Source organism: Panthera uncia, chromosome D1 (genome assembly GCF_023721935.1).
Source record: "Panthera uncia isolate 11264 chromosome D1, Puncia_PCG_1.0, whole genome shotgun sequence".
Classification (NCBI taxonomy): Eukaryota; Metazoa; Chordata; class Mammalia; order Carnivora; family Felidae; genus Panthera; species Panthera uncia.
In genome coordinates this window covers 10381012-10393939 of record NC_064808.1, presented here as the reverse complement: position 1 = coordinate 10393939, position 12928 = coordinate 10381012, and the positions used below count along the sequence as shown (strand labels likewise).

The following is a 12928-nucleotide window of genomic DNA, read 5'->3' as shown; positions in this document are numbered from 1 at the left end:
ATGTTTCCCACGTCCTAACAATGAGATACATGAGTTCTCACTGAAAAACAAAATGAGTCCTCTTTGCTTCTCAGGCCATCTAGGGAATTTTCAAGAGGGGTACAGGATATGTAAAATTATGCAACCATAAAAAAAGGTCAAAAGAATTTAATAGCATGCTGATTTTGGTATTTTGATTAATCACATCCATTGGAAACTCACTTTTTCATTTACTCTGAAGGAACTCTAAACACACCATCTACTGGGGATATCTTCCTGAATTGTAGGCATCCCTGCCCACAAGGAAAATAACTGCAAAAATAACCCTTGAGACACTCCAGTCCTACAACTCACATTCCTTTTGTTTTTAACGATACACCTCGTATTTTCCATTTTCTCCCTAGGTAGTTGAAGACGAAGAAACATAACACAATGGAGCAGGGAAATTACACCAGGGTGAAAGAATTTATTTTTCAAGGACTGACCCAGTCCCGAGAGTTAAGCTTGGCCTTATTTCTTATGTTATTTCTGGTGTACACATCAACTCTTCTGGGAAACCTCCTCATCATGGTCACTGTGACCTGCGAGTCCCGCCTTCACACGCCCATGTACTTCCTGCTCCGCAATCTCTCCGTCTTGGACATCTGCTTCTCCTCCATCACCGCTCCCAAGGTCCTCGTAGACCTCCTGTCAAGGACGAAGACCATCTCCTTCAATGGTTGCATCACTCAGATCTTCTTCTTCCACCTCCTCGGGGGGGCAGACATTTTTTCTCTCTCTGTCATGGCCTTCGATCGCTACATGGCCATCTCCAAGCCCCTGCACTACGTGACCATCATGAGCAGGGGGCGATGCACTGCCCTCATCGTGGCCTCCTGGGTGGGGGGCTTTGTCCACTCCATCGTGCAGATTTCCCTGTTGCTGCCCCTCCCCTTCTGTGGACCCAGTGTTGTTGATGGCTTCTACTGTGACGTCCCCCAGGTCCTCAAACTCGCCTGCACCAGCACCTTTGCTCTTGAGGTCTTAATGATTTCCAACAATGGCTTAATCTCTACACTATGGTTTGTCTTCCTCCTTGTGTCCTACACAGTCATCTTGACAATGCTGAGGTCTCACGCCGGGGAGGGAAGAAAGAAAGCCATCTCCACCTGCACTGCCCACATCACTGTGGTGACCCTGCACTTTGTGCCCTGCATCTACGTCTACGCCCGGCCCTTCACCGCCCTTCCCATGGACAGAGCTGTCTCCATCACCTTCACGGTCATCATCCCGGTCCTGAACCCCATGATCTACACCCTCAGGAACCAGGAGATGAAGTCAGCCATGAAGAGACTGAGGAAAAGACTTAGACCTTCAGAAAAAGAATAGATGGCTACGAAGTCCAGATTGAAAGTCAGAACTGAAAAGTATTCTCTCACAACACAGTAGCAGACCCCAATCAATAAGACCATCTTGAGGCCAAAGTTTCCCCTGTGTCTTATAACAGCATCCTCTAATAAGGGTGTCCTGAAATGGCCTTCTCTGAAACGTTTTTTCTTGGTGAAATTGTCAACGACTTAGAGTCTTCAATCCACAAATTGGCCTCTCTTCAAGAAACTCCAAAGCTTGCATCACCCAAACACCTCATTTTACAGGTGAGGAAATGAGGTCTGAGAGAGAGTGACTTCTCAGTTGTGGAGCTCTGGCTGTTGTTGCCCAACCAGTAATTAGCAAAATGATCTCCAGGGACCAGGAGTCAAGGCCAGAAAGCCCAGCCATCCCTCCCTTTGTGGAAATCATCTTCCATTGCCAACCTTGGAGGACCCAGGGTACATCTTTCTATGGAAGCCTCTGGGTTTCCCTTGCAGAAGCTGAGGTAAGTTTTGTGTGTCGCCAAAGGTTTCCTAGCTAACTAATGGTGGAGGCAAGGCTGGATCTGAGTTATCTGACCCTCAGCTAAGTGCATGGTTCCCTACTCCTGCCTCCTCATACGGGATTTGATAGGGTCTGAAACAAGCCCATCCACAAACATCTCTCCTCTAGCTTAGTATTATGAAAGGTGTTTGCTTGTCTTCACCTGACCAAGGAGTAAATACCTGAGGGCTTCGGGCCCCTTTAAGAATTTCAACATCATTTCCAGCCATTCATTCCCAACCAACCCTCCAGAGAAAGGAATCCTATCCTGTGTGCATTGCTAGAATGTGCCTGACTCAAGTCCACAAGAAACAACGGCTTAAGAATAAACTCAGGGGCACCTGGACAATTCAGTCAGTTAAGCAGCCGACTTCAGCTCAGGTCATGATCTCATGGTTCGAGTGAGTTCGAGCCCCGTGTCAGGCTCTGTGCTGACAGCGTGGAGCCTGGAACCTGCTTTGAATTCTGTGTTTCCCTCTCTCTCTGCCCCTCCCCTGCTAGTGCTCTGTCTCTCAGAAAATAAATAAACATTAAAAAAATTTTTTTAAACAATAAACTCAATTTGGGGTACTTGCATGGCTCGGTCGGTTAAGTGTCCCAATTTCGGCTGAGGTCATTATCTCATGGTTTGTGGGTTCAAGCCCTGTGTCAGGCTCTGTACTAACAGAGCCTGGAGCCTGTTTCAGTTGATTTCTCCCTCTCTCTGCCCCTCCCCTGCTCTCTCTCTCCCTCTCTCTCTCTCTGTCTTTCCCAAAAATAAATAAACATTAAAAAAAGAAGAAGAAGAAACTCATTTTTCATTATCCAGACCTCCTTTGTAAGAGAATAGAAAACAATATTTTGTTTGAGTTGGTCTCCTGGAAACCTATTAAGTTTGTCAAGTAGAGATGAAGTTGGTGGTCGACTAGAATTTGGGTTGCATTTGGATCCCAGGCTTATCTCCCACGCAATCTCTGATGGATGCATGAAGTAAAAGAAGTAAAGAGCCATTTGCGCTGCCCGATTCCAAGAAAAACACAAGTAAGGGAAGCCTGCCAAAATATAGCCCATCCCAAACGTCTCTAACACTGCCTAGTATTCCTCCCTTGGTGCTGGCTTGAAATCCCTGCTCTTAGAATATTTCATAAGATAGACACAGTTCATGGGGGACAAGCTAGATAGAATGCCACCACTTCCGGAGTTAGATACGTCTCCGGATGGCCATAGCAATCTGCTGGTCTTGACGGTGGGAAGGGGGCATCTCTGAGTCTATTTTCAGGGGTATGCCTCTGGGGATTCATTTCAGATGGTTTGTTGGATTAGTCAAAGGCACCAGGTGTCCTCCGAGGGTAGAGGAGATGTAGAACTGGAAAGCTGCAGTGGGTGGATGTGAGGGGGTGACTCCAAGTCCAAAGGTAGCCCAAGAGACCCAGGTGCAGAAGGGTGGAACCCTTCAGCACAGCAAAGCAAGGCAAACACTAGTAACAAAATTCACACGTGCTTATGCCAGATCCTGGACTCATGGCTGTTTCACCAAAGCTGGAAGATCTTTTTTAAAAGATCTACATTTGCTTCTTTGGGGTAGTTGTTACTTCCTGCCTAGAATTAAAACCATTCACCTCACTTTTGACCTCAGCCTTGACTTTTGTATCAAATTACCCATGTTACAAAAACAGCAAGAACAATTCAAACTTCCTTTTGAACCAGAATACAGAATCACATTCTGCCCTAACCAGTGTGTTCTTTTATCAACAGTAGCAGATATTTTCTTCCTTGTAAATTACTTTAAATTTTTTTTTCATTAGTATTACTTGGGGCACCTAGGTGGCTCAGGCGGGTAAGCGTCGGACCCTTGATTTCACTTCAAGTCATGATTTTGCGGCTCATGAGTTCAAGCATCGGGTTCCACGCTGACAGTGCGAAAGCTGCTGGGGATTCTCTCTCTCTCTGCCCCTCTCCCGTTTTCTCTCTCTCTCTCTCTCTCTCTTTCTCTCTCAAAATAAATAAATAAACGTTAAAAAATAATAATAAAATAGAAAGTTTTATTATTCAAGTATGGTTGACATACGTTCTATTAGTTTCAGGTGCACACGTAGTGATTCAACAACTCTGTACATTAACCAGCAGTGCTCAACACAGTAAGTGTAGTCACCACCTGTCACCATACAAAGTTATCACAATATTACTGACTATATTCCCAATGCTGTACTTTTCATCTCCGTGACTTACTTATTCTATAACTGGAAGTTTGTACCCCTTAATCCCCTTCACCTACTTTGTTCATCCTCCTACCCCCCCCTTATAAATCACTTTGTTTACAAAAAAAATCATGCTTTTCTTAAAACTTAAACTTCCTTTCTTTATACACTCTTTTAGCATTTCATCTTTAAGAGGTAAATAATGAATTGAGGATTCACGAGACAAAAAAAAATATGTGTGTGTGTCCTGTATATACACATGTATGCTTACATATAGACTGCTTAGTACAGGAAAATATATATATATATATATACATATAGCATGTCAATTTTAAAACACACACACACACACTTACTTTTAAGAGAAAATTAATTGATTATGGCAGTCCCAAAAGACTATGGTACTTTAGAAGTGCCTGGGTGGCTCAATTGGTTAAGTATCTGAATTCAGCTCAGGTCATGATCTCACAGTTCATGGGTTTGAGCCCTGTGTTGGGCTTTGTGTTGAGAGCTCAGAGCCTGGAGCTTGTGTCTACCTCCTTTTCTGTCCCTCCCCTGCTCATGCTCTCTCTCTCTCTCTCTCTCTCTAAACTAAATAAACATTTAAAATTTTTTTTACAAAAAGACTATGGTACTTTACATACAAGTAGTATCGATTAAAATCCATTTCTCAAGCAAATATGTTTCTTCTCCTTTAAGGTGATGAGAATGTCTTGTTGGACAACAATCTTTTAACATATGGATTCTAATACAAGATATATATTTTTTTTTACAGAGAGAGAGCATGTGCAAACGGGGGAGAGGGGCAGGGAGGTAGAGAGAGAGGGAGAGGGAGAGGGAGAGACGGAGACAGGAAATCTTAAGCAGGCTCCATCCACACTCAGCGTGGAGCCGGACGTGGGGCTCAATCCCTTGACTTTGGGATCATGACTTGAGCTGAATTCAAGTCGGGTGCTCAACCAACTGAGCCACCAGGCACCCCTCTAATACAAGATATTTAAGTTTTTGCTAAATTGTTCAATATCTCCCACATTAGGAAGCTGTATTTCTGAGAAAGCTCCTCTTCAATCAGGACTAGGGTCTTCGAAGCAAAATGTTTTGTAATTTCCTTACCTCTAAAGGGAGCCATTCCCCTTCCATGATTCTGCCTTTGGCAGACAGAACTTAACTGAAATTTTTTACTTCCAGAGATGAAGCCTCAAAACCCTTATGACATGCATTTCTTTCCCCCAAACTTCAGATCTTTCTTTGAGACAAACGACTTTGCACATGAACTCACACACAGATCAAGAGAAGCCACTCTGTAGGTGTTTCCCTGAGGTACATCCACTGTAGTCCTCAGGGATCCACAGATCACAGTTGGAAGCCTCTGCGAGGGCAGCCAATGTGCTCCTGGGCCAGTGGTTCCCAAACCTCAGCGGGCACAGAATCATCTAGCCATTTACTTAAAATGTAAAGTCCCAGGCACCAGTGAAGAGATCAATAGTCTTCCTGGATACCAGGAATCCACATCCTTTTTCCGGTGGCCCTGGTGTGAGGAGCCTGTGTTTCACCACACTTTGACAGCACTGCTCCAGGTCAGTGTTTTTCTTGTCTTTTCTTTTTTTAATTGTCTTCTTTATTTTTTTTTAAGTTTATGTATTTATTTTTAAGAGAGACACTGTGTGAGCAGGATAAGGGCAGAGAGAGAAGGAGAGAGAGAATTCCAAGCAGACTCCCTACTGTCAGTGCGGCACCCGATGCGGGGCTTGATCCCAGGAACCGCGAGATCATGACCTGAGCCGAAACCAAGAGGCAAGTGCTTAACCGACTGAGCCCCCCAGGTGCCCCCCCAGGTCAGTGTTTTTCAAACTGCAGAAACTCTAAGGGGTGTGAGTCGTTAATAGGTCTGCGTGTGCACTTTTTTTTTTAATTAAATTGAATAGTTTAGGGTAGAATAAAAGGCACAGAATTCTTCAAATAATAATAATAATAATAAAGCATCATTTCCTGAAACCTTTATTTCAGGCTATTTCATTCCTGAAACCTTTATTTCACTCTACTTGAGTATAGTGGCCTTGATGTAAATAAAACGTATTTCTTAGCACGAGCTCCAGTGAAAAGAGCTTGAAAACCACTGGGTACATATGAAGCCCCCCAGACCATCAGGTCCAGTTACCAAACCCTCAGACCCATTAATATGGAACAGCGTGCCTGTGCTCCGCTCTGCTCCCTTCACTACCCCGGTCCAGTGTCAGCACGCAGGGGACGGGTGACAGCCACTAAAAGGAGCCACGTTCTAAATCCTGAAGGTCAGCGGGACTGTCTGAATAACCCGGGAGACGCCAGCAGGCTGAAAGTCCAAGAAAATAGGGGACAGTGGGGCTCCCAAAGGACCGAGGGCCTTCAAGTTTTCATCTAGCATTTACGTCTTGCACAACGTCATGGCACTGAAAAATCACATCATAAAACCACGTGCCTTTGAGAAAGAACTGAGGCCAAAGGCAACGTGCACCTTTGCTAAAGACATGAACATTTGCACCAAACCATTTTATTTATTTATTTATTTATTTTAAGAAAGAGAGGGGCAGAGAGAGAAGGAGACAGAGAATCTCGAGCAGGTTCCACGCTATCAGCACAGAACCCACCTCGGGGCTCCGTCTCACGAACCATGAGACCATGACCTGAGCCGAAATCGAGAGTCGGACGCTTAAAGGACTGAACCCCCCACAGGCGCCCCTCCCATGTGGCTTCTTTCACTTAGCAAAACGCTTTTGAAATGTATCCACGTTGTTGCGTACATCGGAAGTTCATTCCATTTTCTCGCTAAGGGCTTTTCAGTGGCATGGCTGTGCCACCATTTGCTTACCTATTCGCCGGTCAAGTCTAGTCGGTTTGGTTCCAGTGTGGGGATTATGACTAAAGCTGCTATGAACATTTACACATCCAACTTTGTATAAATGGGTGCTTTCATGGCCCTTGGGTAAATACCTACGAGTAAGATTGCTGGTAAAATGGTAAGTGTGGGGGCGCTGGGGGGCTCGGTAGGGGAGGGCCTTCTCGTCTTCAGCACCACCTGCTGAACAATCTCATGGCACTGAAAGTTAGAACGTGACCTTATTTGGAGACAGGAGTTTTATAGAGGTAATTGCACTACAGCGAGGCCATTAGGATGGGCCCTAGTCCCCTATTACTGATGCTCTTATGAAAAGGGGAAGCAGACAGAGGACAGACCATATGAAAAAACAAAGGAAGAAGACTGAGCCCCTACAAGGCAAGAAGAGAGGTCAGTAAATGCAGAGCTCACGCTCTGAGCACTTAGCATTTTCTGAAAATACCCTGGTGGGGGGGGTGGGGGGGGCACCTGGGTGGCCCAGTTGGGGACTTCAGCATGGGACTTCAGCTCAGGACAGGATCTCTCAGTTCGTGAGTTTGAGCCCCACATCGGGCTCTCTACTGTCAGCTCAAAGCCTGGAGCCTGCTTCAGATTCTGTCTCCCCCTCTCTCTGCCCCTTCCCTGCTTGCTCTCTGTCTCTCTCAAAAATAAATAAACATTTAAAAAAAATTAAAAAATTAAAATGTCCCTATGGGAAAACCATACTGTTCTACCTAAACTTACCAGACTTATCTGCCAAATCATAATGCTGATGATGATGATGATGATGGTAGATGACATTTGCTAAGTGTTTACCCCATGCATTTCATTTGAAATACTTATGTACAGGGGCATCTGGGGGGCTCAGTCGGTTGAGCCACTGACTCTTGATTTCAGCTCAGGTCATGATCCCACTAACCCTGAGCTGGGCTCTGCACTGAGTGTGGAGCCTGCTTGGGATTCTCTCTCTCTCTCTCTCTCTCGCTCTCTCTCTCTCTGTCTCCCTTTGCCTCTCTCTCTGTCTCTAAAAATAATAAATAAATAAATAAATAAATAAATAAAATGTTTCACATACAGTAATTTACTCAATCTTCTTGAGAATCTCACCTGAGCTTTATCTGCATTTTACAGAGGAGGAAACTATGACAGAGCAGTTAAGCAACTAAGCCAGTGTCACACAGCACAGACAGGTTATGTACTGTGCCACGGTCACACAACCAGGAGCGACAGAACCAGGAACTGAAGCCACAGTTTGGCTCTGGAGTCTACAGGTTGAGCTTCTACAGTCTGCGCTACGCCACCCAAAGCTATGCCCTTTGTGAGAAGGGAAGGAGCCCAGCCGATGCAACACAGAAAAGAGGAAGGAAGGTGGCTTGATGAGCCCAATGAGTACCAGAAGGGAAGCCGACATCAGCAGAACTCCTGGAAAGTTCTAAGGACAGGATGTTAAGGAACTTGAAGCTAGAGACAGGCAGAACCAGTCTGATTTTTGAAAACTATGTGATTTTGACCAAGGTGACTGATTTACACACCCCAATCCTCCAGAGTGATTTATAAAATCCCTCTATAGGGGTCTAATGTCCCTGTCTCATGGTTTATCCAGTGTCTTAGTCTGTTCAGGCTACTGTAACAAATATATCACAGACTGGGTGGCTTAGAAGCAGCAGAAACCCATCTCACAGTTCTGGAGGCTGGGAAGACCAAGGTCAAAGAACTAGCAGATTTGGTGTCTGGTGAGAATGCCACACCCTCGTTCATAGATCACTGCCTTCTTGCCATCCTACGTGGCAGAGGGGGTGAGGGAACTTTCTGGCATCTCTCTTAAAAGGGCACTAATCCCACATAAGGTTTTATACTCAGGACCTTCCAAAGCCCCCCCCCCCCCAGTCTTCACCCTGAGGATTAGCTTTCAACATATGAGCTTTGGGGCGTCACAAACATTCAGACCACAGCACTAGTTATAGAGATTTCAAAAGGACCAACAATGTAACAGATAAATTTTAAGGAAATAATAATCTGGAGAAAATATAGCATCACTTTTGGAATATACTCTCAGAATGGGGAAGCACTTTCCAGGCAAGAAATTTTAAAGCCCCCCCCCAAAATAAATAAAAAAGAGGATAATGAATTTGACTACATTAGCCGTTTTAAATGGCTACATAGCACAAAATAGCAAAAATAAAATTAAGAGGCAAACAGCAAGTCTGGGTAATACATTTGCAAAACATATCTAAATCTATAGTTATAAAAAGCACCAAAAGATCAATAAGAAAACCTTAACAATACAATAGAAAACTGTACAAAAGGATTGAACAGATTGCAGGATGGAAGGAAGGGAGGAAGGGAAAAAGGAAGATAGGGAGGAAAGAGAATGGGTTTTTAAGCATATGAAAAAATATTCAACCTTACTCTGATAAAAGACATGTAAATTGAGACATTTTCCCCTTTCAAAAGGCAGAGAGACCCAAAAGCCCGTTAATACTTTTTATTTAAGAGAGACTGAGATGAAGCAAAGCACGCTCACGTTGGTGGGAATATAATATTGTCCAAGCTCTTTGGAGGTGAAAGCATTCATAGAAATATAACATACATATGCCTGGCAATTCCTTTTCTAAAACAAAAAGGCACTACTCTGCCTGCCTCGGTTGGTACACTGTTCTGTCCCTGGCCAGTGTGACCCTGGGCAATCACCCTCTCTATGCTTCTTCTTCATCTCCCAAATGGGTTAGATCATAACACAATCATCCTGAGTATCCCCTGAGTCAACTGAGTCTCCCGCCTAACCACGTAGGAAACGCCTAGTCAAGATTTTGCTATTATTACTCTTTATGTTGATCTACCCCAAAACCAATCAACAAGGAAATCCACCACAGCATCGTAAGATGGACCACAGGTTAATTGTTCATCAAATACCACAGACTAAACAATTATGGTACATCCAAACGCTGGAAGTCAAAGATCGAGCAGACTTAAGAACGACATAGTAAGATTTCCAGAATAGTGTTGGGTTGAGGGGAGCAGTACCAATCGTATGCTATCTTTTGGACAAAAATCCGAAGTGGCTAATAAAAGAAATGCACGTCTACACTGGAGAGAGCAAAGAATAGCTCGGAAGGGTCACAAAAGAAACTCCCAGCAGTTGAAAGGCAGGAGGTATCCAAGAGAAAGCTGGACACGAGTTAAAGGGAACAGCACAGATTCTAATCAGTAATATACTATGGCAAGAGGGAAAAGTGTCCAGCGTCAACTGCACTCACCTTCGATTTGTACATGAGGGGACAGGGAGGCGAGTGATGGCAGCTCAGTAGACCCAGGGGAGCGAAAATTACAAAAATCTGGAAGCAGGTGGAGTTGGTCCCTGAAAACCTCATGTGGGTTTGCTAACTGGTTCTTAACTCTAAGGAAGTTAGGCTCCTACCTTCCCACAGAGGCTGAAACACAGGGGCCCTGTGTCAGGCATTGGCTGGAACCAACAGTAAATTGGCCAGTCTTCTCAGCACTGTAAGTGGACCTAGGGTCACCTTAGAGATGCTGCTAGAAACTCAGGGTTGTTGTTTGTTCAAGTCCTCCTAGGCCGGGGTTGACAGGCCTCGCTGACAGGAGGGCTCAGAGGAGCTGGGCTAGAGTTTGGTCAAGGAGACAAGCTTTGTGAGAGGGGCACATCACTGTAAGGCACGTGGAGCTCTTTGAAATCTTTAACATGTGCATGTAATTTTTCAAAAAGATTTTTAATTTCAATAAACAATGAGGTCAGTGGAGTTGGTGTTGATCAACAAAAGAAGGAGGTGGCCCTCCGGGTATCCCCCCACGGAGCGGTGGCCGCCACCTTTAAAGATGGCGGAGGAGCAGGTGGGCCCAGGACTCCTGCCCAGCCACCGGGAGGCAGGACTGCGGTCGGGAAGGCGCGGGCGCCGAGGCGCGCTGCGCCCGGAGCCCGGCCCGGCGGCCTGCACCTCCCCAGAGGCGCCACCCGGGGGCAGCCGCGGCGGCCGATCTGCGCAGGCGCCCACCGGACCGGAGCCCGCGCGGCCTGGCGCAACGCCAAGTCCCGGCGGAACCGCGGCGTCTCTCGCTTCCCGGAGTAAAGCTCAAGATCTGGCTGACAAAACAAAACCTGAAAACATCGCTAAAAGGGATGATTACAGCCTCATGGTTCCACTGGGGCTCGAACCCAGGACCTTCTGCGCGTAAAGCAGATGTGCTAACCGCTACACTATGGAACCGCGCGCTGCAGGAGCTCTCCAGGGTGGAATAAGTGCACAGAAAGACCTTTCTCTTTCCAGTGTGGGAGGAGACTGAGAGTTGATGCCCAGCAATCGCTTACGGAGAGGAACTATCAGAAGGATCTCGGGCCGCCAAGCGCAGCTCCCACCCACGCTTCTCCTCGGCTGCAGGGGCTCCGCCACTTCTCCGAGAAGGAAGGCGCGGCCGGACCCGCGGCGGGTGTCCCGGGGCAGACGTTGCTCCTGCCTTGATGTAAGCAGCGCGGAAGGGTCCAGCTGCCTGGCTCTGTGGCGCAATGGATAGCGCATTGGACTTCTAGACAGATGGAGGCATTCAAAGGTTGTGGGTTCGAGTCCCACCAGAGTCGCTTTTGTTTTGGTAAGGGAAGTGAAGAAAAAAACCCACCTTAACACCTTTAAAATTCCCCATCTCACTCGCGTACTATGAAAAGGAAGGAAACTCATTCCAACTCCCTGTGGTGTCTTCTCGTGTGAAGTTGTTGGGAGACCTGTCACCCGAGTCTTCCCAGTCGCCTTCAGGGGGCCCCAGGGTTTCCGGTGACTGGAGGCGGAGAAATTGGCACGACCTGGTAAGTTTCGGAGATTTTTTTTCGCCCCCACATTGTCCTTTTACATCTCAATCCAAATTTTTAATTGTTTGGATACCTCCATAACTCCATATTGTTCAAGTTCACTAGAAGTAACCGTAAGTTCATAGCGTACCAGAATGGCCGAGTGGTTAAGGCGTTGGACTTAAGATCCAATGGATTTATATCCTCGTGGGTTCGAACCCCACTTCTGGTAACAGCTCTTCTGCTTTTCCAAACACGAACTCATTCTTCGAGTTTCCCCAGGGCTTTCAAGATGGTAAACAGTGAGGACCCTCTGTGTGTTTTCAATCTTACTAGGCTGAGAGACTATGATGGAACCAGAGTAACCAAGACGGCCGGAATGGTTACATGGCAATGACCTCTTATTCTGAGGGTTAGTATTTTTGCCAGACACGGAAAGTGTAGCAGCAAATTCAGAATTGATGGTTTGGAAAACTGAAAGAAAGGGTCTGTGTAAAACTGTACTACGTTGGGATGGGGGGAGTAAAAACGTTCACCCTTTGAAATTAGTCGACAGTTATTTCTTAAGATCCTTCTGTATGCCAAGTGCTGTTCTAAACGCCGGGGTTATGGGAATGCAAAAAATTTTGGAAAAGGAAAAGTAAAAAAGAAAGGTAACAAAAAGACAAGGTCCTCACCAACAAGATCCCTGTCCAGCGGCACTTGCATCACAGAGTGACAGAGGAAAGAGATGGTTTATAAACAAGCAAATAAACAGAATTTCAGATGGAAATAAGCGCTGTCAAGTAAATAAAACAGGGAGGCCCAATAGAGTGGCATAGAACTTTCTCAGGGCAGAGTTACTCCATTTGTGGAAATCATTCACCTTGACAGGAAGGTTCTCCCCCTCTCTCTACCAATCAAAAACTCCCAAGAACTCCCAAAATCTGCTCTCCAAATCTTCACTAAAACCTTCCCGTGACCCATGACCCTCATTCATTCCACAACAGGTTTTGAGAGCTTGATCTGTGCCAGCCACTGACCAGGCACCGGGGACACACAGGGACTGTCTGCCTCCCAGCAGAAACATTGGAGGAGGGAAGACTGACCCAATTAGACAGGTGTTGAAGGTAGGTTGTGGTGAGTGCAGCAGGAGTGACAGTCTCAGAGGCCCCCAGCACGAGTAACCCGATCTGGAGAGGATCAAGCAGGGATCTCTGGACAAGTCCTCATCCCTGTCTTTAAAGTTCA

General features: G+C 45.9%; 1 protein-coding gene and 3 non-coding genes across 4 annotated transcripts; 3 read left to right on the top strand and 1 right to left on the bottom strand.

Annotated features, from left to right (window-relative positions):
- The first annotated feature begins 411 nt into the window (after window positions 1-411).
- On the top strand, window positions 412-1581 carry LOC125915637 (olfactory receptor 4D9-like). Its single transcript, XM_049621574.1, has one exon. It carries the CDS (start codon window positions 412-414, stop codon window positions 1345-1347), a length of 936 nt encoding a protein of 311 aa, XP_049477531.1. The 3' UTR covers window positions 1348-1581.
- A 9472-nt stretch (window positions 1582-11053) lies between these two features.
- On the bottom strand, window positions 11054-11126 carry TRNAV-UAC (transfer RNA valine (anticodon UAC)). Its single transcript has one exon. It is a non-coding gene; the product is annotated as a tRNA-Val (tRNA).
- Window positions 11127-11408: 282 nt separating this feature from the next.
- Window positions 11409-11494, top strand: TRNAR-UCU (transfer RNA arginine (anticodon UCU)). Its single transcript is given in 2 exon segments — window positions 11409-11445; window positions 11459-11494. It is a non-coding gene; the product is annotated as a tRNA-Arg (tRNA).
- A 353-nt stretch (window positions 11495-11847) lies between these two features.
- TRNAL-UAA (transfer RNA leucine (anticodon UAA)) lies at window positions 11848-11930 on the top strand. Its single transcript has one exon. It is a non-coding gene; the product is annotated as a tRNA-Leu (tRNA).
- The last annotated feature ends 998 nt before the right edge of the window (window positions 11931-12928 follow it).